The sequence below is a fragment of the Armigeres subalbatus genome, chromosome 1, assembly GCF_024139115.2.
Source record: "Armigeres subalbatus isolate Guangzhou_Male chromosome 1, GZ_Asu_2, whole genome shotgun sequence".
In the NCBI taxonomy this organism is placed as follows: domain Eukaryota; kingdom Metazoa; phylum Arthropoda; class Insecta; order Diptera; family Culicidae; genus Armigeres; species Armigeres subalbatus.
This window is the reverse complement of record NC_085139.1, coordinates 271,876,748-271,899,989: the sequence shown is the minus strand read 5'-3', so window position 1 is coordinate 271,899,989 and position 23,242 is coordinate 271,876,748. Positions and strand designations below refer to the sequence as shown.

At 39.9% G+C, this 23,242-nt stretch overlaps 4 protein-coding genes across 4 annotated transcripts in view; 2 read left to right on the top strand and 2 right to left on the bottom strand.

Annotated features, from left to right (window-relative positions):
• Positions 1 to 2,034: 2,034 nt before the first annotated feature.
• Positions 2,035 to 3,271, top strand: LOC134207611 (DNA-directed RNA polymerase III subunit RPC6). The gene is made up of 2 exons (XM_062683327.1): positions 2,035 to 2,644; positions 2,708 to 3,271. The coding sequence occupies exons 1-2, from the start codon at positions 2,222 to 2,224 to the stop codon at positions 3,194 to 3,196; spliced, it is 912 nt and encodes a 303-aa protein (XP_062539311.1). The 5' UTR covers positions 2,035 to 2,221; the 3' UTR covers positions 3,197 to 3,271.
• A 32-nt stretch (positions 3,272 to 3,303) lies between these two features.
• LOC134207609 (transmembrane protein 129) lies at positions 3,304 to 4,821 on the bottom strand. Its single transcript, XM_062683326.1, has 2 exons — positions 4,013 to 4,821; positions 3,304 to 3,956 (listed from the first exon to the last, which is right to left on the bottom strand). Exons 1-2 carry the CDS (start codon positions 4,628 to 4,630, stop codon positions 3,411 to 3,413), a joined length of 1,164 nt encoding a protein of 387 aa, XP_062539310.1. The 5' UTR covers positions 4,631 to 4,821; the 3' UTR covers positions 3,304 to 3,410.
• Positions 4,822 to 8,131: 3,310 nt separating this feature from the next.
• On the top strand, positions 8,132 to 18,041 carry LOC134207607 (NECAP-like protein CG9132). The gene is made up of 4 exons (XM_062683323.1): positions 8,132 to 8,893; positions 8,954 to 9,144; positions 9,202 to 9,392; positions 17,095 to 18,041. The coding sequence occupies exons 1-4, from the start codon at positions 8,605 to 8,607 to the stop codon at positions 17,156 to 17,158; spliced, it is 735 nt and encodes a 244-aa protein (XP_062539307.1). The 5' UTR covers positions 8,132 to 8,604; the 3' UTR covers positions 17,159 to 18,041.
• Positions 18,042 to 20,433: 2,392 nt separating this feature from the next.
• The window catches only part of LOC134207606 (early endosome antigen 1), a 61,454-nt gene continuing 58,645 nt past the window's right edge, over positions 20,434 to 23,242 (bottom strand). The window contains exon 9 of the mRNA XM_062683320.1: positions 20,434 to 20,714. Within this exon, the coding sequence (XP_062539304.1) occupies positions 20,658 to 20,714 (57 nt within the window). The 3' untranslated portion in view covers positions 20,434 to 20,657. The remainder of the gene's footprint in view (positions 20,715 to 23,242) is intronic.

Here is a 23,242-nt window from a genome sequence, read left to right as displayed (position 1 = left end):
TTTGTCATTGGACTCATTAATTTTTTTCTGCAATCGGAAATTCGGTTTCAGAGATATCTGTGAAATACGAATATGAGACATATTTTCAGACTACTAATGAAAAATTGTCACACCAATATCTCAGCCGTCTATGACCCGATTTGAACTCTTTTGGAAGAGTTAAACAGAAGCTGTAATATTGCCATTTAAGGCGGCAAATCAAATCTGCAGTCTTTTTTGTATTTTTAAAATTGTTAAATTTCCAGAAATATCCCTTTTTTTATTTTGAAATCGATAAAAACATGATGATATCAGTTATTTTATACTCAATTGAAGGTCATATGCATAGAGATTGTAATATGCAATGGGCACACACAACCATTCAAAAGTGTAAGAAGGGTTGCGTTCACTGTAGGTGGATTAAGTCGGGTTTTTAATTTTCGAACTGTCACTTTTAAGTTTAATTCTCCAAATGAGACAGACCCTTAGGGTCTGTCTCATTTGGAGAATTAAACTGAAATTAAACTTAAAAGTGACATTTCAATAATTATCAAATAACCCTGCTCGCAGACAAGATTACTGACAGATGTCGAATCTTTTTGCATCGATGTCTTATTGGAATTGCTGGGTAGCACCAGCCATTTTTATGACTGGGTTATGTGCTAATTTTCGAACTGTCACTTTTAAGTTTAATTCTCCAAATGAGACAGAGCCTTAGGGTCTGTCTCATTTAGAGAATTAAACTTAAAAGTGACAGTTCGAAAATTAAGAAATCACCCCGTTATAAGAATGGCTGGTGCTACCCAGCAATTCCAATAGGACATCGATAGAAAATGATTCGATATCTGTCAAAAGTAATCTTGCTCTGCGAGCAGGGTTATTTGATAATTATTGAAATGTCACTTTTAAGTTTAATTTCAGTTTAATTATCCAATTGAGACAGACCCTTACATACATAATGTGGCGAATGAGGCTTAGTGCCCAAACACAATGTGAACGGCAATGCGGCAGAACGGTAACGGCAAATTTCCAACACATGGAACTATATGGTGCAGCCCACAATGACGGCGCTGCGGCAAAAGTGACATTGTACTAAATCTCAGAAATTTGGAACTTGGCGGAACAGCTAAGCGGTAAACGTCAAACGTCCCAATCAAGATCAACGAATGAGAATGCCTGAGGTACTTTTTAAGATGATTTGTAAACAAATATATTTTTGCCTATAAATCTGCTCACGAATGTATATATTTTCGAAGAAACAGCAAGTCATGATGCCCTCCTTTTATTATACTAATAAGAGTGAAAATAATGACAATAATGTTACAAAAATAAACTGTTTGTGGCTATTTTGAATTGTCAGTATCGCCTTTGAACCGTTCAGTGCCCAAACACAATGTGAACGGTAATGTGGCAGAACGGTAACGGCAAATTTCCAACACATGGAACTATATGGTGCAGCCCACAATGACGGCGCTGCGGCAAAAGTGACATTGTACTAAATCTCAGAAATTTGGAACTTGGCGGAACAGCTAAGCGGTAAACGTCAAACGTCCCAATCAAGATCAACGAATGAGAATGCCTGAGGTACTTTTTAAGATGATTTGTAAACAAATATATTTTTGCCTATAAATCTGCTCACGAATGTATATATTTTCGAAGAAACAGCAAGTCATGATGCCCTCCTTTTATTATACTAATAAGAGTGAAAATAATGACAATAATGTTACAAAAATAAACTGTTTGTGGCTATTTTGAACTGTCAGTATCGCCTTCGAACCGTTCACATTGTGGGTTGGTTAGCGGCAAAGCGGCAACGGCAGAGCGGCAACGGCAGTTTTAGAACAATTCCGCTCTGCCGCAGTTCCGTTCTGCCGGATTGCCGTTCACATTGTGTTTGGGCACTTAGCGGCAAAGCGGCAACGGCAGAGCGGCAACGGCAGTTTTAGAACAATTCCGCTCTGCCGCAGTTCCGTTCTGCCGGATTGCCGTTCACATTGTGTTTGGGCACTTAGCTTTTAAAGCCACGTAAAAAAAATTAAAAAAAAAAAAAAATCTTTTTACACCGCACAGATGCTAAACGAACTCATTTACACCGCATACCGAACACAACAAACAACTGTCATCAAGTTTCCAAGCATTTTCTGGATTTTCGTAATAATCCGACGGAGATCGAAATCAGTATCCAGTTGTACATGCGTTGTTCGTTGTGAATCTAATCTAGCTTCGAAACGGTGCCTCAGCAATGTCTGAAGGAGATTCTGCCTCAATGGAAGATGCGGCGACGATCGGCTTTCAGATCATCGCCCTGGCCAAGGACAAGCCGGGTGGCATCAACAATGACGATCTGGTGGCAGCCATACCGGAAGTGAAACCGGAACACCGCGTCCAAGCTTTGAACAAACTTCTTCAGGAGGGTGTGCTGGAAATTCTAAAGAAAGGAACTACGCTGATCTACCGTTTGAAGGACCCATCGAAGAAGTCTTCCGCACCGAAAGACATCGACAATGAGGAAAAGATCATCTACAATATCATCGAGGAGGGAGGCAACAGAGGCATCTGGATCAGAGACATACGGGTGAAATCGAATCTGATTATGACTCAGCTGAACAAAGTGCTGAAGCAACTGGAGAATAAGAAGTTGATCAAGGCTGTCAAATCAGTTAATGTAAGTTTGGGGTGATCGAATTATCAACTTCAGCTATTGATTGAAATCGTACGATTTTTTCAGGCCAGCAAGAAGAAAGTTTACATGCTCTACAATCTAGAACCAGATCGGTCCATCACCGGAGGTGCCTGGTATCAAGACCAGGACTTTGAGGCGGAATTCGTGGACGTACTGAACCAGCAATGTTTGCGATTCCTTCGAATGAAACGTGAATCGGCCAAAGAATGCCGTGATGGGCCACTGGCAGTGCAAAAACTTTCCTACTGTTCGGTGAGTGACGTTCACAAGTTCATCTCCGAGCTGGGCATCAGCAAGATCAGCCTGGACGAAGATGACCTCGAGACCATTCTGAAGACGGTAGTTTACGACGGCAAGGCGGAATCGATTCCCACAGCAGAGGGGAAGCATTTATACAAGGCAATCGAAGCACCGCTCTCCTCGCCCGGACTGGTTCAGATGCCGTGTGGAATCTGTCCGGTGATTCGGAACTGCTCGGATTGTGGGGCGATTACCCCAAAGCTATGCTCGTATATTAATGAATGGTTGGATTAGATCAAACTATTTGACTTTTGTATTGAACTGAAGTATCACAATCATAATATTCTTTGGCAATAACCCCAACAAGAAGTTCTTTTGGTTCTACCATGGTAACACAACGATTATCATTAGACACGATTTATCACACAGAGCCCAAAAATTAGATTCGTGAATAGAGAAGCGTTTAAAGCTTACTTACCTTACAATAGATAGATTATATTCCACCTATCTATGCCATCCCTTCGATGTAGCTCACGTCTAAGATGCAGAACCGCGCCCGGCACATCGGGCAGGTACATTTCTGTTGCAGCCACGACTCCCGCTCCGATTGATTCTGTCTGGAAGCGAACCACTTGGCCACGCAATCGATGCACCACATGGGTCGACAATTACACGTTTGGCAGCACCGGGGTTCCGGTAGTGCATCCCCTGCTTCATCGACGTCCAAGCAATTTTTCTGGATTTTTATATTCGGCTGCGCCTGCATACAAGCGAAGCAACTGTCCTGACCATCAACTCCCGCCTCCGGTCTGTAGGTTGGATTTTGTGTGACTTGCTCCTTGAACACATCCACGAATCGTTCCAGCATCGAGCGATGAAACTTAACGCTGGACAAGATCGTAATCGGGCGGTTTATGCGATCTTGAAGATCTTTAAAATCCAGCGCATTGATTCTTATGGAGAACTCCCGAATACCCGGGCGCGTTGGTTTGACTGCAATGTTGACGTACTGCACCGTTTCGAACGCTTCTTGACTCACGTCATGAGTGTCACTCTGAAATTGAATACATTCAATCATTATTGGCCTAACGATTTGAAAGATAAACTGACCTTATAAGCAATCAAAGCCGTGTCGTCTTGATGGGCAATATTGATCCAGTATGGACCCGTCTTGATGATCCAATTCTCGGTCACTACCAGCTTAGAAACAGGATTCATCTTTATCACCACTTTATCATCCCTCCGGAACTCGTCATTGATGCTGGCCGCCACTGCCTTCCAATCCGACAACCGATGACCTTGGACAGAAAATTTGTGCAGCCTTTTGGCAATCGGATGATTCTCCCAACCTTTACGAGACCAGTAGTAGATAGCGGCCGCCACCAGTCCCGGCAGCAATATAGCAGCCACAATCAACGTCTTCCATGCCAACTGTAGCGGAGAATAGGCATCGAAGACATCGCCCTCGCGATGTTCCTCATCGTTCTGGTCGAACTGCAGGAAGTACACCCGGATGTACATGACGGGAAGCAACGAGTGCACCATCAGGTTGAGACTGGTCCGCCGGATGTGATGTTGTACGAAATTCATAGATTCCGAACCCAAGGTAGACGAGAAGACATGGTCCACAGTGAGACCGGCGGACACAAACTCCGTCGAAGGGTACACGATGCAGAAGCAGAGTAGCGCGTAGAAAATTGTGAATACGATGGCACTTTCGTGAGACATTTGTTCAAGATTTGCTTGCTATAGGGTTAGATTATGTCACCGTATATTCAAAGAAATATACGCATTTTTCCACTGCAGATTTTCTCCTAATAAATATTTTTTTCTGATTAAAAAGCACCACAAATCACCATAAAGAGATTAAATTATTGACAGCCGTTTGTTTTCATTATTGATATTAATGAAGGAGCAATGAGCACGCGGTGAGCAGCATAGCACTCACAGCACTCACGAGCTAGGGTAATCATTCATATTTTGTAAATGCTGAAGGCCAGTATCGACTTAAAAAGTAGAGAGGTTACGGAATTTTGTTCAATATTACCAAGAGGAATTTTGACAACTATTTTGCATGGAACAAATTGTCACTTTTACTTACGGAATAATCGAGCATAATCCGAAAGTAAAGTGACAGCTCCCATTACTTTGCGTAGGAACCTTACAAATGCCAATTTTGTTTTTGTTCTTTTCATGTGGATACTGCTGTAAGAATTTTGTTTCGATTCTTTACTTTTCCGATTCAGTAAACGGAATTTAACATGTGATTGATATAGAAAAAGAAATTTCTTTTGAACACGATACCAACCTTGACAAATAAATGCATATAGGCCTTTTCACGAGACGTTTAAAATTATAGATAGTAGAATCTATATAGATGAGCGAAAGCATGCCTGAGTCGATTTTGTTGACCGTGCACGCGCGCATATAACGTCACAGCCCTTAATATTTCCATTGACATCGTGACGTCATGCTCGTTTGGGGACACGTTTGACAGTTCGTTTGGAGAAAGAGGATTTATCTTCGCTCATCTATATATTCCACTATCTATATTTAAAATCAGCTGATTTTACCAGGCTATTGACATCCTATAGGATGTATAACAATGGGCCTTTTCACGAGACGTTTAAAAACAGCTGATTTCATCGTCAATTGACAGTTCTTCTTTGAAAGTGACAGCTTCAGACTTGCAGGCCTGTTCAGCGGTTGTAAACAAGTGCAGTCTCGGCAGTGTCACATGAAAAGGCCTATATATTGTTTAGCTCATCGCCAGATCGTAGCCAGGATGTCCCAGGCTTTTTTTCATATACTGCGTTTCAATGATGACAGCGGTCTATGACTATTGATGATGATGACACCGCGCTTGTCACCGGCTCGGACTTTGTCGTCAAATGACAGTTCTTCTATGAAAGTGACAGCTTCGGGGTTGCGGGCCTGTTCATCGGTTGTAAACAAGTGCAGTCCCGGCAGTGTCACATGAAAAGGCCTATACGTGCAAGAACACTTCAAGCTCTATCTGGAATAAGGGCGAATGTCGCGAGACAGGATTCTCTTCGTCGACTTCCCCTCTTTTAAATAAAAGTGACAAGCAGCAGATTTCTTTAGGTTTATCACATCAGAACGAAAGAAAACAATGCGAACCTGCATTCTGAGGTGATAAACTGCAAAGAAATTCCCTGTTTGTCACTTTTATTCAAATGAGGGGAAGTCGACGAAGAGAATTCTCTCTTGCGCCATTCGCCCTTTTACCAGATAGAGCTTGACTTTTCAGTGTACGCAGCCCACCCGACGAAAAAAAATCTTGAACTGGTTACGTCACAACTTTCACTCTGATGCAGGGATGCCAGACATACAGACATGTCTGTATTTATACAGACATTTGGTCTTGCATACAGACATCATACATATTACAGACATTATACAGACTTTTAATTAAAGTTACAGACTTTTACAGACATTCAGTTTTCAAAAACTTTGGGCTGGAAACAGAATCCTGTTGAGCTTTCCAATTAAACTATTTTGTGCTTTCAAACAAAATCGTTATGGGGATTTCGTACGAAATTCTATAAGGTTTCCAAACGGTATCATTTTGGAATTCCAAACTGGCCTTGCCAAAGAAATCCTTTTGGACTTCCAAACGGAATTGATGAGATTCTAAACAAAATCGTTCTAGAATTCAGAACGGAATACTTTTGGTCTTCCGAACGGACGGAATACGGACGGTCTTCTTTTGGACGGAATACTTTTTTTCGATGGGAGCGTTCTGGGCTTCTGAACGGAATCTTTTACTGCTTAGGGGCAAGAGATTCTGATCAGAATACTTATAGATTTCCTACCGAAGCTCTAACAGGATTTGGATAGGAAGCGCGAAAGGAATCGATTCGAAAACCTAGAAGAGATCTCTCTTCAAAAGCCGAAAAGAGCTCCGTTCAGAAAAGCAAAAAATCACGGTTTGTTTCAGTTTCAGAGCGAAATTATTTGGGATTCTGGAAGAAATTCTTTTGGACTTCCTAAACAGAATTCTTTTGGATTTCCGAACGAAACCTTGTTGGGCTTCTGAACGAAATTATTTTGGACTTTACTTTCAAACAGACTCGGGTTTAAAATTTCGAAAAGAATACTTTTGGAATTCCAAGTGAGCCATTTGGGCTTCTGAATGCATTTTTTCTGTTTCTGTAAAAGGGATATCCTTTTGGGATTCCGAACGAAGCCTTAAAAGATTACGTTCGGAAGCCAAAACGATTTTGTTCAAAAGCGCAAAAAGAGTTCTGTTCGGAAGCCCAAAAAAGTTCGAAAGACCAATGGTTTACTCTGTTTGTAAACCCAAAAGATCAAAGAACGGTTTCTAAACGGATTTTTTCTTTCTGTGCCTCTCCTCCGAACTGAACTCTTTTGAATTTCCCAGCGGATTATCAGTTAGAAAGTTGCATATATATATATATATATATATATATATATATATATCTTCTTCTTATATATAAAAATGAAATGGTCTGTGTTCGTATCCGCATAACTCGGCTGGATGGATTTTTTTCATTTCTTCAGCAGAAACATTCGTTACAGTTTCCGACGGGTTTATATGATATTTCCTAACGCGAAAATTGCGAGTAAGGTTGAGCAAACCGTGAATAACTGTAATTGTGATTCCTATGCGAATTTTGCATGGGCAGTTCGGAACGCACATTCTCGCCTACTGTGCAGGACAACGTCTGCCGGGTCAACTAGTATATATATATATATATATATATATATATATATATATATATATATATATATATATATATATATATATATATATATATATATATATATATTATCGATTTGTTACATTCGCATACATATTGATAAAAACATTATTCAGAGCTTTGTAGTGGAATATTTTCACTTAGCATAAGACAAGAAAGTATTATCCCGTTTAATTCCACCACTTGATGGTAACTTCAGATTAATTTCCAAAAATACGTATTTCGACTTCAACAGCAACCTTACTTGTCTTTAATGTATCATACTTGACGCGACTAAATCCTACACCGACATTTTGATTCTTGAAACCTCGATATTCTACGTTGTCAAAAGTACATGATTTTTAAATAATTTTCTAATTCCTGTACCTTATGAACTCCATACAGACAAATACAGACATTTTGCTGAGATTGATACAGACTTCTATAAATTGTATCTGGCATCCCTGCTCTGATGTTTGACAGCTCTTCATATGTGATGGATGGCTGATGTTTTGTGTGAATGTCAACTTCTTCGTCGAGAAAACATCATTCGCAAAAGAAAAAAGATTTCGTCGTCCGTGCGTGAGTGCAGCAAGAGGAAAGTTTTTTTTTCTGCATCAAGCAAAACCGAAAATCATTGTGGACGAATTTGGTTTTGATCTCGAACTCATACATTTTCTCACACTCAAAACGGATTCTTCTTCGCAAAACTAATCGTGGCACTGCAGAAGACACATTCCTCTGCACCGTGATCCACTGGTGGTATAAATTTGACTGCTGAACTCGGTTGTAAAGGGGGCGTATCGTGAAGCCCCAAGTGTTTGTGTCACCGAAAAGTATTTCCTGCTTTCTCTGGCAAATTTCGCGTGTGTTTCTTGCCTTTACTGATTCAACTAACTGATAACGCCGAATTGAAGAGTCAAACGGGAGAGGAAGCATAACAATCATTGTTGTCGGATTGATAAGCAAGGAACCACAATGGAGTACGAGAGCGTCGTGCTGATAAAGCAGGAGGTGTTCGTTTACAAAATCCCACCGAGACAGAGTAACCGTGGCTACCGTGCGGCGGATTGGAACCTGGCCGAACCGACCTGGACCGGACGGTTGCGGATGGTATCCAAAGGGAAGACGCTGGCCGTCAAACTAGAGGACAAGCTCACGGGAGCCCTGTTTGCCAACTGCCCCATCGAAACCTATCCGGGAGTGGCCATTGAGGCCGTTTCCGATAGTTCCCGGTACTTCGTTCTGAGGATACAGGATGATAATGGTAAGTAATAGGCAAACCAGCTTTTTATGGTCCCAATTTAACGTTTATCGATTATTGCAGGAAGGACGGCATTCATCGGACTAGGATTCGGCGATAGATCCGATTCGTTCGATATGAACGTTGCTCTGCAGGACCACTTCAAGTGGGTCAAAAATGAGGAGCAGATAGCCAAGGAAAAGGAAGAACCACAGCAGCAGTTAGATCTAGGCTTCAAGGAGGGTGAAACAATTAAGATAAACATGAAAATCACGGTGAGAAACGAAAAGAAACATGAGGTTCGATTTTAACTCGTCCACTTTAAATTGTAGAAAAAAGATGGATCTGAAGGTGGATCCCGAACTGGTGCTAAGAAGACCGGTGGGCTAGGTTTGCTGCCACCTCCACCCGGAGGAAATAAAATTGCCCCACCTCCTTCGGCTTCATCGCCATCGCACCAGCCTAGCGGCGTTGCTGCTGGAACCACAGGCCAATCGGATTGGGGTGAATTCACTTCAGCTGGGTAAGTTCTTGCACTAGGTACATGTCACCATCTCCCGAACTTCGTTCGGGATCGGAGTCTCCGCTAAACTGCCTTTTGTACTCCATCTTACACTGACTTTTGCTTCCACTAAAGTTGTGGAGTGCCGAGTTTGTCCGGTCCGCAGCCGAGAGATAATTGGCTGGTCCTTTAGATTGGGCAGATCGTCCCATGCATATGTTTCTAACCTGAGATGTTCTAAAGTACTGATTGAAGGTTGGCGACAGGGTATAGGTATAGGGTAAAAAAAACTAGATTCGCGCCTTCCTGAATCGGCGCAGGTAGGCGGTGACAGCGGAAGTCGACGTCTTGTTGTATTCGACAAAACCAGCAGTACCAGATATCTCATCGACACGGGCTCAGACGTTTCAATAATTCCTGCATCAAAAAGCGACAGAGAGGAACCATTCCCTTCTTATTGCATGCTGCTAATGGGACGAGAATCAACACCTATGGCAGTAAGTACATCTCAGTCGACTTTGGACTCCGCCGCGGCTTCACGTGGCGTTTCATCGTTGCTGACGTGAGCGGAGCTATCGTCGGTGCAGATCTTCTTGCACATTTCGGACTACTGGTGGATTTGAGACACCGGCAGCTCATCGACGGCACCACTAAACTTCGTACCAGCGGTCATTCACGGCGTTAAAGCTGTGGATTGATTATCGTGAGATACTAGTGTCTTCGTCGAATCATCGTGAAGTGAAACACGGTGTTACCCATCACATCGTTACGACAAGCCACCAGTTGCATCGAATGCTCGCCGAATGCATCCTGAGCGAGAAAGAGCTGCACAGGAGGAATTTCAAGCTATGTGTGAAATGGGTACCGTCCAGCAGCAGCTGGGCAAGTCCTCTCCACTATGTGCCAAGGACAAACGGAGAGTGGAGGTTCGTTTGAGACTACCGTCGGCTTAATAAAGTCACCGTTCCGGACAGGTACTCAGTCCCACATGTACACGATCTGCTCAACAGATTTCGAGGTAAGACAATCTTCACTACTCTCGATTTATTCAGGGCCTACTACAACATACCAGTTGAGGAAGCGGACGTTTCAAAGACAGCAGTCATAACACCGTTTGGCTTGTTCGATTTTTTCCGAATGCCATTTGGACTTTGCAACGCAAGTCAAATTTTCCAACGGTTTATGAACAAGCTTTTCGGAGATTTGCCTTTCGTCGTCGTTTTCATCGATGACATATCTTCAAACGAAGAGGAGCACCGAAAGAACTTGAAAATCGTCCTACAACGTCTAAGAGATAATGGCCTCGTTATCAACGTTGAGAAATGCACATTTTTTGCGTCGCAGGTAGAATTTCTCGGATACCTTGTGAACAAAGACGGAATTCGTCCATTACCGTCCCGTGTTGAGGCCGTAGTCAGTTTTCCAACTTCAACAACGGTCAAGGACCTGCGACGTTTTCTCGCATTGATAAATGTGTACAAGCGATTCATTCCGCACGCAGTTGAACCTCAAGAAGCCCTCCGAAAACTTATTCCAGATAATCGGAAGAACGACTCGAGGGACGAACATACGCAACAATCTTTTGAGAAGTGCAAACAATGTCTTGCAGAAGCGGTACTTTTGTTTTATCCCTATGCTATGAAGCTATGAAGCCACTAGCGCTGATGGTTGACGTTTCCATTTCTGCCGCTGCAGCTGTTCTTCAGCAATTACAGGGTTGTTACGACTACGCGGATTTCGCGATTTTCGCGGATTTCGCGGTTTTCGCGGATTTGGCGCGAATTTACATAACGATTTTAGGGTTTCGCGCGGATTTGGCGCGGATTTACTTTTAGGTGGAAATTTAATAAATAATATGGTAAATCTTAGGAAGTTTATTTGAAAATTGGTTTGATGCCTATCTAGATGGGCTCTATTTTCATTAGCAAATGTTGTTGAGAACAAATTTACGTTTCAAGGTTATTGTCACTATTTTTGAGATATGTCCAAGTCCTTATTTAATGACATGCATTACACTCTCAAGCATTATTTAAACAAATGTTATGAGGAGAGATACGCCCTTGTTGTCATTTTTAATCCATTCTAAAACACGACGCCCACAAACCATGATTGGACATGAATACCTATTTTCATCTTGTCAATTTCTTTGTAATTCCAAGATATCTGTCAGTTTCTGATTGGTTGTTTCTTTCACGATGAACTACTCAGCATGATATATTATATTATATCATTCTTCAAAAGTCGTCAGGAATTCTTCCATAATATTGGAACATTTTATATTTCCCTTATAACATTCATCTAGAACGAATAAAGGTTTATACAACAATTGAGAACATAAAAATGTTATGTGATTTAATGCAGATGCCTGATTTTAACAAGTTCTTCCGCAGAAAGTCGATCAAAAATTAGAAGATGATTCTCAAAAGTTATTTCTGGCGGGTTTTTTATGATATTTTCGGTTAACTCCGATTCTACAGGATTACCAACAGAAAACGAAGAAACTTCCTAAAGAAGTTTCCACAAGGACCCTATCATCATCCTTGTATAAATTCCTTGCAAATAAATGTCTATAGCGTAACGAGGATTTCTGCAACATTAAAAACCACGACAAAGTATCAAGACATTTTTGGAGGAATTTCCTGGAGCGGTGACCGCAGATAAGACTAGAACATCGAAAAGAATGTTGTCTTGCGATAGTTTACAAAAGAGTTCGATGATCACAGAATTTGTTTTTTAAGTGCTCAAAAATAAAACCGGGAGTTTTTCCGCAGGAAGTCACCAATCAATTTCTGCAAGAATTTCTAAAGCGATTTCCGTAGGAATTCATGAAGGGATTTCTGCAAGCAAGCTCTGAAGATTTTGCGCAGGTTATTTGTGGAGAATTAACTTGAACTCACGACAAAATTCCCAAATGAATAACAAAATAATTTCTCAGTGGAATTTTTATTAGAATACTCGGAAGAATTCCCACAGATAATTTGGAGCGACTTCTGCACTTCAGCAGATTCAAGGGCAGTTTGATTTCTGCAAACATTTCCATGCAAATTTCCGGGAGAATTTCCGGAGGATGACCCGCAGAAATATCTGGGATGAAACTGCGAACGAAAGATGAATTTCTACAAGAGTTCTCGGAGTTTTTAAATGAAATTTCAGCAAGAATAGTCAACAAAATTTCTGCATGAACTTTTAGAAAAGCTTGTTACAATAATTGAATGAGAAATAACGAACTATTTCTGTTGGAGTTTACGCAAATTATTCTGCCGTATTTCCAAAGAAATTTCTTCTGAAATTTCTTCATCTCCTTTGAAAAATCTTTTTCAAATAAAAATATTCCTCTGGAATTTTTGAAGGAATTTGCACTTGATTCTGACTTAAAAATCAACGGAGCTTGAGCAACATGTTGGATTTTGTATTATTTGTTTCTTGATATGAATTCAAATATTTTTTTTACAAAAGGTTTGTTTAAAAAACGGATGAAGTTTAATTCCTTATTATCTACGCAAGTTTGTCTTGTGATCAATAACTACAACAAAGCTGCATAATTAATTACTTCAAAAGAAATTGCGGTTTTGGCAGATTTTTAATTATTTGCCACGTTTATCTTTAATTAATTATCAAATCTGGCCTTAACATTCATTTGTATATCAACGTACCTTGTGCGGAATTTTATAAAGTTCTATCAAGAAAAAAAACCCTGACAATAACGGAACAAAACATGCCAAAGCCATCATCTAATCCAAAAAGCGGTGCTTATGCAAAAAGTTTTGACTGTTTAGTTCTTGTTTCTATAGATTCAGTACCTCTAGTGTTAAATAAAGCCATTTAGAAGAGTTGTAATACTTACTGCGGTTTTATTAGTCCTATTAGAATTTTGATACAAACATATGATGCAGTTTAAAATCATATTTGAAATCAGTAATATTATAAAAAAGAACTTGAAGAGAAGACGTTCAATAAATTGTTATACAAAAATTGACATTTATAGCCTATTCAGATTGGGCTATTTATGACTTTGTTAAGTGAGAGGGTATCCAATTATTACGAGGTGTTCAGACTGCAGCAAGATAATATATCTTGACGTTTCCATGTTTCCTCATTTGCACGCTAATACATCGTTGAATTCAAGGAGAGCTTTAAAATTTAATTTGCGAAATCAAGCATTTGTGTGGCGACAATCGAACATTTTTTTCTGAACAAAGTTTCTACGAAAAAAAATATAAAAAAAAAAATATGAAAAGGGATTTTTGAAGAATATTTGAAGCTCTCATTAAGGATAATGAGCGAAGCTACATTCATTAGTTGGGTGCGCCGTTCTTCGGGGAATCAGGCTATTCCTCAATTAATTTTTAAGTTTAAAAAGTATTTTGATTCTGTACTATGATCGAACGGAGATTTGATAGAAAAATTTAGATACTTTTGGGAATTCTTACAAATAAATAAAAAAAGGACGATTGGACCAATTTTCAAGAAATATTATCGAACTAAAATGTATTTCCACCAGTATCTCCATGTATGAAGGGCAACTCAGCAATTTGATTTTTTTTTTCAAAAATAGAAACTGAACCATTGCGTTCTACTCGACAATCAATGATACAGCTTCTAACAAAATCGAATCGTGTGAATGTGATATAATTTAAACTGGATTTTGGATGAATTAATGCATTACCAATCCATGTTTTATTTAAGGTTATTCTACTTTATATATACATCCCATTCAAATCGTACAGTTGTCCCATGTGAAAAATGTTGAAATCCAAAGTATATTAAGCCATTCAAGGAGCAGAATTGAAACAATTTATGAAATCATGTTTATTCATCAAATATATTCGTTTTACAACCATTCCTAAGTTTTAAATTGTCTTCCGCATTCAGCGCTCAGAAGATTTCCATCTAACATGCATCCGACCCTGCTGCGACAAAAAGAGCATGACTGTCAACTACGAAACGAAATGAAAACAGAGAATTTTCTCTCTGGAAAAGAGAGCGTGACGCTTGTCAGTTTTGTTTTGTTGAATTTCTCCCTGCATTCCAGTTAGAACGAAAGCTCTCTCGTAATAATTGTTCGTAATAAATTCTTTATGACTCTTTTTAGCGGGTATCTTTTGACAGCGCAAAATGTATGGAATATTACGTAAATAATGACATCATAAAGCGTATTTACCCTGAAACGCCAATTATTATGTCATTAATGGCGTAATCTGAATAGGCTATTAACGTGTATTTGCTTAGAATTTAGATCTGGCTCGCGCAGATTTGGCGCGGAATGGATTTTATGTCGCGCGGAAATGGCGCGGATTTAATTTTAGTCGGCGCGGATTTGGCGCGGAAAATATTTCAGGATCTCCGTAACAACCCTGCAATTAATTGACGGCGAGTGGAGACCCCTCGGTTTCTTCTCTCAGAAGTTCTCGGCAAGTCAACGAAACTATTTCACGTTCGGCAGAGAACTGACAGCAACGAAGTTGGCGGTAGGCTACTTCAGACATTTCCTTGAAAGACGGCAGTTCACGATTTTTACGGATCATCTACCGCTTACCTATTCCCTCACCACTGATCCAAGTAGTTGATTTCCCTCATGAAAACCGTTATCTACGCTACATTGCAGAATTTACCACCGATATCTAATTTATATGCGGCAAATACAGCACAGTAGCAGATGCTTTATCCAAAATGAATTAAGTTGTCTCTGATGTGGATTTTAATGCAATTGCAAAGGATCAAATAGACGACGTTGAAGAAACTGCTTCCATCGAAGTCTAGCTCCCTCAAACTTGAATGCCGTCGTTTTCCAGATGTTTCAATGCCTATCTACTGTGATGTCTCGGTTGGTAATTGTATCCGTCCTTACCTTCCAGAACGTCATCGAACAAAAGTTATGGCACAACTGCATGGAATGTCCCATTTAGGAACTTGTGCCACCAGGCGACTCATTGCCGACCGGTTCGTCTGGCCTTCCATGAATAAAGACATCAACGAATTCGTCAAAACTTGTCAGGAGTGTCAACGATCAAAAATCAACCGACACACAGTGACACCACTATCAAGTTTTGATGTGCCCAAAGCACGGTTGCATATCCACATTGACCTCGTCGGACCCATCCTGCCTTCAAAGGGATGCCGCTACCTACTAACGATCATCGATCGTTTCACACGCTGGCCCGACACAATCCCGCTCAGCGACATGACGGCTCCGACGGTTGCAATGGCATTGTATTCTGGATGGATAGCGCGTTTCGGCACTCCCGAAACACTGACCAGCGATCAAGGGCGGCAATTTGAATCCGACCTCTTTCGGGAGTTAACGAAGTTGTTGGGAGTGCACCATATTCACACGACCGCTTACCATCCACAGGCAAATGGAATCGTTGAGCGGTTTCATCGCACACTCAAAGCCGCACTTATGTGTACAAATGCGGTAAACTGGCACTGGCTTACCCCTAGTGTCTTCGAACAGCATTCCGTGAAGATCTGAAATGCTCAACCGCGGAACTAGCCTACGGACAAACCCTCAGAATTCCAGGTGAATTCTACGACAAACCAGTGGAAAACGTGGACCGCGCTGAAATGTGTAAGATTCTACATCAAGCCTTCTGTGAGCTGAACGCACCGAACGTGAACCATCATTCCAAGCCAAAAGTTTTTGTGCACCCGAAGTTAAAGGATTGCACTCATGTTTTCATTCGTATCGATTCGGTCAATGTGCCTCTTCAACGAAGGAACGAGAAATTCTTCGATGTTTCCATATCAGGAAAAAAGCAAACCATTTCGATTGACCACATCAAGCCAGCGTTCCTATGCAACAGCAACATTTCGGACCATCCTGAAGACAACCATCTGGTCACCGCGTCCGGTTCTTGGTGTAACTGGGGGGGGGGGCATCTGTGGCGGCGCAATTATGTGCCACCCTAACACCACCATGAAACGCCGGTGGAGAGAAAACGTCAGTGAAAAAGTAGAGCGGCAACAAAAACACACGTGAATTCGATTGAGAAAAAATAAGTTGTATTTTCTCAAACCCACGTTTGCTTTTGGTCGGTCCCGTTTCCGGTTCCCACAAACCAAAAAAAAATGTTTTCAATGTGACATATTTTGATTTCATGATTCTATATCGAGTTATAGACCACCGACTCTATATGGTCCACTCAGGCGGGTGCTAAGTTGTCAAATTTTTGTTGCCACCAATCGAGTGAATGTCGACGGCACTAACACCAAGCCGTAGTCTATGAAAAATAAACACTGCAGTGAGTGAGAATGTTCTGAAACGCACAAAGTTTGAATAATACAAGAGACAACTGTTTCTGCTCAGCACAGAGTTTCTTCTACCAACATAATTATTTATCTGCATATTTCGCGTAAGGAATAAAGTGAAAACACTACATATTTACGGATTTGGTGTATTTTTGTTCGTTGCGATCTTTAATTTAATATGTGCTTTCGACACCACTCTCTCTTGTAAAAACGGTAAACAATACATTTTTTTACAAATACCACCACAATTTATAATAGTATATGAGCATTTTGACATTGGAGTATAAATTTATGCGCCAAAAAAGAGGGTACTGTCATACTTGCCAAACTCCATATGAAAAAAAATCCGTTGTCCCCCCTCTGGGTCCACTGTTACGTTAAACGTCTGTCTGACAGACCTACACGCATCAGTATTCATTCCGTTTAATACTTTATTATTTTTCTAAATATTTTCTTATTTTCCATTTGATTTCAGCGCAAAACCACAAACGACGGCAACGACACCAAGCAAAACGAACGCCAACTGGGTGCAATTTTAAAGTTTACGCAAATAAAGTGAATCAACAAATCCTTAGCAAATATAAACTAGGAAGGTAACCAGAACACTTACAAAACATTTAAAACAACAAACAAACCCAGACCCAACTACTACTTCTATAATAGTACTACTGCATCCTATTGTTGTTGTTGATGTTGTTGAACCTAACTCACAGACACACACCCACAAACATGTCCCTAAACGGTTTGCTTTGATTATCTTTGTCCTAAATCCGCCTGTTGACTACAAACGATCTAAGCAAGGAATCTTGTGCGAGCTCAAACGCAACGATCTACGCAAAGAGAACCAAACTTCACCATCCATGAATGTTATTCAATGCTTTGTCATGTAGGAAAAAACAAGAGAGCCTTGCGTTTTGTTGCGGCATTTTTGATCGGCTGAAGTCCATATTTCATATCACCAAATCATCTTGCATAAAATCAGTTAAAAGAAACAACACATACTACTACTACTGAAGGAAAAACCGAGAACTCTGTTCGAGCATGCTATTTAAATAGAATATATATAAATATTGAAGAAATAGTTGTAAGCGATTTTTTGAGTGCGACAAAGGCGCGGTATATGGAATCCTTTGGACACACTCAATGTTATAAAGAATGTAAGACGAACCAACAAAAACTAACGACACTGTTATGAAGTATATTGTAGTACGTATGACGTAGATCATATGACTTTCGGTTAATCGTTTATTAGAGTTTTTATATTTTGTCTCGGAAAAGTAAGATAACTTAAATAGCGACTAAAAGGTTTCCTTGTTCTAGCGAGCAGACTGGGTTAATTATTTGAACTATTTTTCGAAATATCCCTTAGCAACAAATTGTGTTTGAAGAACTTGAATTGATTAAAGGCATCCAACCTAGAAACTATGGTAGTTAAAATCTTGTGCATGGCAACAAAAAAAAGAGTAGTGATTTGTGTAAGTTGTTTGTACCTTAAGATTTGATTACACGGAACCAATGCTTATTTTCCGTTCTATTGCCTTTTTGATAACAACAAAGTTGGATATTGTTGAATCATTTCTCGATGATTAATTATTTTTATGTATATTTAGCTTAACTGAGCATAGAATAAGGAAAAAAAATGAAAAAAATAAGCATACCAAGTAAATTTATAAAGCATTAGTAAATAATATTTCGGAAATGCACATAATCGTGTATACAAATAATAACAGCGAATGATTGTAATCAATGATCTTTATCATACATACTTTGCCTTTCACTCTCTGTCTTTAGTGTTAATAGACCTATTTAGTTGGTGTTTGATTTGCTTCTCTAGTTTTCTATAGTTGGCACATTTTTCTAAAAACTCCAATAGCAACACCACTTATACAAGCCGATGAGTCCTTTAAAACCCGTAAAATACTGGCGATACTTTGTGTTTATTCTTATGCTTTTTTTTTGTGTCTATTAGAGAGACTTTCAGCCCGAGGCTGGCTCGTCTCCGGCCACATTCTTATGCTTGATTCACCGGCCGTGGTTGTAACTTCGATTTTGCGATCTACTGCACAGAGAACTTATAATTGAATGCTTTGAGAAGTTGTAGATTGCACGAGCGGATGGCTTGAATTATTCTTATTAAAAAATACTCACTTGATTGAAAAATCTGAAGAGTATGTCCAACGAGGTGAGGATAATCGGACTAGGTATGCCTCTGCTGCAAAATTCTTCCGGGTTCCAGGTCCAGCGCTTTCGTCTCCGCTCTTTCGTAATGTACGGCCGACCCACCTCTATTTACGCGCAACTGATAAAACTGTTGCGCGGATAGCATGGGGGCAGCTTGGAGCATCTCTGCTGATGTGCGATCGACTTCGAGAGCCTAATTGGATTTCATGCTACGGATGGCTGCTCCAATCTTCTGTAATGCGTCGCATCATTGGCGGCTCAGGATGTTTATTATTGGTCGGGCGACGGAACTTGAAGAAGTTGTTCAAAATGTTCGAAGCAACGTTTCACCTAATCAGTTGGGTCGGTGAGTATCCGATTCGGATTCCATTCCAATTTTCCATTTCGTCCGCCAGGGAGTCCACTCACGGTCGATCGTCCTGTCTACAACAGCATTTAACCTCGTTCTCTAAAGCCGAGTACAGTTGACGAGACTCCCTGGCTGGTATTTTGCTGTTCTCATGAAATGTGTTCGACAGCACTTCTCCACCTCTCTGTCAACAATGACATCCAGTACCTCTCTTCGGACTCCGTAAGGATCACCATATCGCCGATGCAAACCAAAATATACGATACGATGTCTTCCCTTGGTTTCTTCTTTGGATGTACAAACCATGGGTTCAGCTTGGATTGTTGAACTCCCATCGCATTGAATACATAATTCACTTTCTGATTCCACACGCAAGTAGACTGCTGTAATTCGTTCTGGAAATCTTCGGAAACAATGCAACTTTCGGGAAATTGATACCATGCTTAGCTCTACTCCTAATCTCAAATATTTAATACTGTCTGTGATTGATATTGTTTTTCAAATTATAACCTTTATATTCAATAGTTCTTACGGCTTGTCTTTTCATTTTTCTAATGTATAGATAACAGCAAAATTGTCGCTACGTTAGTCAACGCTTGATTCCTTAGCCCAAACAAAACTAATTAGACCACTCGACCTCATGTCGAATCAAAAGTATGTACCTAATTTGCGCAAACTACCATTCCATTGTCATGCTATCTCTACGAACGAAGAAAGCATAACTTTTTTGGAATAGCTTATCAAATCTCACCTATAATAAAATAACGGAAACACAAAAGAATGATACCTATTAAAGGTTCATCGCTCATTTCACCACCGCCACCACATTACTTGCAGTATGTACTCATTAATACAACCACAAAGAAAGCAACAAGGTAGAAAATGGTCATAACAACTTAAAACACACACACGCAAAAAATACACACTATCTCTAGAGAGGAAACGACTACAGAAACAAGAAAAGTTATAAGGTGCATATGATAAACAATAGAAGTTTGCTGGTCAACACATGAATAATAGAGAGAAAAAAAAGCATCGCGGAGAGAACTCGAGGTGAAAATCAGTTTACAGGAGAACCAGATAATATATAGATAACTACTTATAGGCGTGATAAAAACAAAACAAAAAAGGCATACTTATGTAGAGGAATGCAGAATGCAAACACAAAGGCATTTGTTGAAATTGAAAAAAAAAAACTTAGCATGTAGCAAATAAACTATATTGATGAAAAGGTGAAACAACCAGAGGTTTGTATTGAATGGATTTCTTCGAAAAACACTTAAATTTGTTCGTTTGTTCAAAACATAGTCTCTTTATTGAAAACAATAAAATAGTCGTCTCGGCCTATAAACACTACAATATTTTATGTATAGATTCTTGTTCCCATGAAACCGACTAATTCATATATAATACATTTACATACATAGGAAGAAACCCGAATACTAAGCTAAGGACTAATATGTATAGGTACTGGCGATTCGCATACCGGTGTTGGCTTGACTTGGCTTCTACTTTCTATGATTGTGTTTGGCGAACAAGCTCAAGCGTCTCCTTGGTGAAGTGTTCTGGCGACAGTGTCAGTGGAAGCGAAAGGAAGAGAAAGTTGAAAGAATTGAATTAGTTACAAATGGAATAACTATAACAGTATAGTAACATTTCAACAAATTATCTACACGCAAAGAGTTAGTTTCAAAACATGCATAATTGAAATAAGTTAGGAGAACAGAAAAACAAATCTAACATTTCGGCACCAACATTTCAAAAGGGTGTAACTGATTTTGTAAACAAAAGCTTCTCACGTCGCTGGTGAGTTAATTTGAGCCCACCCACGCAATCTAATACCACTGATGGAAGCACCGAATCCTCTTCTTTTATTTAATGGTGCTGGATTGCGTGGGTGAGCACAAATTAGCCCAGCAGAGACGTGAAAAGCTCTTGTTTACAAAATCAGTTTCGCCCTTTTGAAATGTTGGTGCCGATTTAACGAAATTTCTCTTTATATTCAACCTTTGTGATCAAATCGGTCAAAGCTAAACGCCAAAAACGAACATACAGACAATATTTGAAGTCGTCAAGCTATTTCTCGAATATATCAATTTTCGATTTCAAAGCGACAGTTCGAAAACAAAATAATATTAGTCATTACAATAATACAAATCGTTGAGTTTTCGAATAATCAAATGAAATGATCGATCTCTTCAAAAAAAATATTGGCGTAGTCGATTGCTTAACTTATTGAGGGCAATGTTTCCCGAAGTTAAACGGTCGCCATGTGTTGATCCATATCGCTTACATTTGCGACACATATTATTTATAGATATTTTTCTTAGTTAGTGTGGAAGGTTACTTTTCTCATACTTTGAAAATGTTTTTCACAGTATGTAATCTATTAAGGACAAGCCTCGCGGAATCCAAAACTAAATGCACTCGCGTTTTCAAGGGTACCTCATCCAAAACGGAATCTAAGGAAACTAAAACATGAAGATTATCTACTTTGTCCATCGAATCGATCGAACTTGCATCTGGAGTGCAGATTTGTTCGTGTTTTGTATTGGACGTAGAAAGATCTGAGATCGTGTCCAGACGTGTTTTCTTCAGTAAACGATCGGCCGGTAACCGAAATTTTGTTCTGCTTCGTGCGTGTATGTAAATAAATTAGAAATTAAAAGTTTAAGTCGCGTCTAGACATGTTTTCTTCAGTAAGCAGAACGATCGGCCGGTCATCATAGTTTTATTCTGCTTTGTGCGGTAAGCAGAACGATCAGCCGATCACCGAAATTTTGTTCTGCTTTGTGCGGCCTTTAAAAAAATTATCATCGATCAAACTACACGCTATACACGGCATACCGTTTACCAAAACGAACCCTGCCACACTCCCTACCCCATATATCCAACATCCCAGTGATCTCTCGTGGAAGTGCAGATGATTCGTCGGCTTCTATCAAAGCGAGTATCACGTCAACAATTTCCTACCTATTCCAATTGACCTGCATTCGGACACGGCCGGCGCTGGTATTGCTTATTTTTTGGGTCACCAGTTCTTACACATTGAAGATGATGTTAGTCCCAAACTTCATCTGTTGGTTCTCTGTGTAATTACAGCTGACGTAGCAATAACAGAGTAGCAACCGTGGGCGGTCAATCATGCTCATGCTCATGCTCGAATCGATCGAACTTGCATCTGACAGTCTGTTAGTTCTATAATCAGGGAATCAATATTCGAGCAACGCCTAACAATATACTGTTTGTCGTCAACAGAGTTCGTTACTGACAATCAATCAATCTTGGATGCGGAATGGAATCATATATGGAATCAATTTTTCTTGGATGCGCATACGAAACAAGTGACAAAAGAGAACCAACGACAAAGCTTTGTTTTTATCGGAGATAATAATGACAAAGATCCGAAAAATTTTGTCAGGAACAAAAAAGAAGACAATTTTGTTGCTAACTTTTCATTCCGTTATTTTGCATTATCTCTACAACAAATTTCGATTTTATGCTATCGTAGCTTCTAATTTTATGGATTTTTTTAAGAATCTTACTATAATAACAAAAATAGCGTTGTATTTTCGGAAATATCAAAGCATGCAAGGCAAATGATTCTTGTCATATTGTGTTCAAGTTACGGGCTCGTTACGTGGGGATAAAAATACCTTGACGTGGTGGGTAACAAAATAAATCTAGTCATATTATCAGGTTCTGTGGCAGTGAAACAGGTTATGTGACGTCCCCTAACGCCCTAACCCCTTACGGTGTCAAGCGACCCGTGCAAAGGATCTGAGGGGTGGAAGAAAAACAAAATAAAATAAACAATCAGTGATGGGGAAGGATGAGCGGTTAGCGATAAGCAGGATCCTACTGCTAGAAGAAAAGGCTTGGCTACTCTGACTGAGATCGTCAAAACGGCGATAACCAACCATGAAGAGAGCGGTGACCAGGAGATGTAAATCATGACAGACATTACGGATGTGGTCCGCATCAATTACAGCAGGTACTACAAACAAGCTGTGCTGACTCTCTGCTACCTAGTTATGGTAGTGAAGCAAGAATGGAAGTCTTTGTTGGAGTCCTGTAAGAACGCAGAACGTAG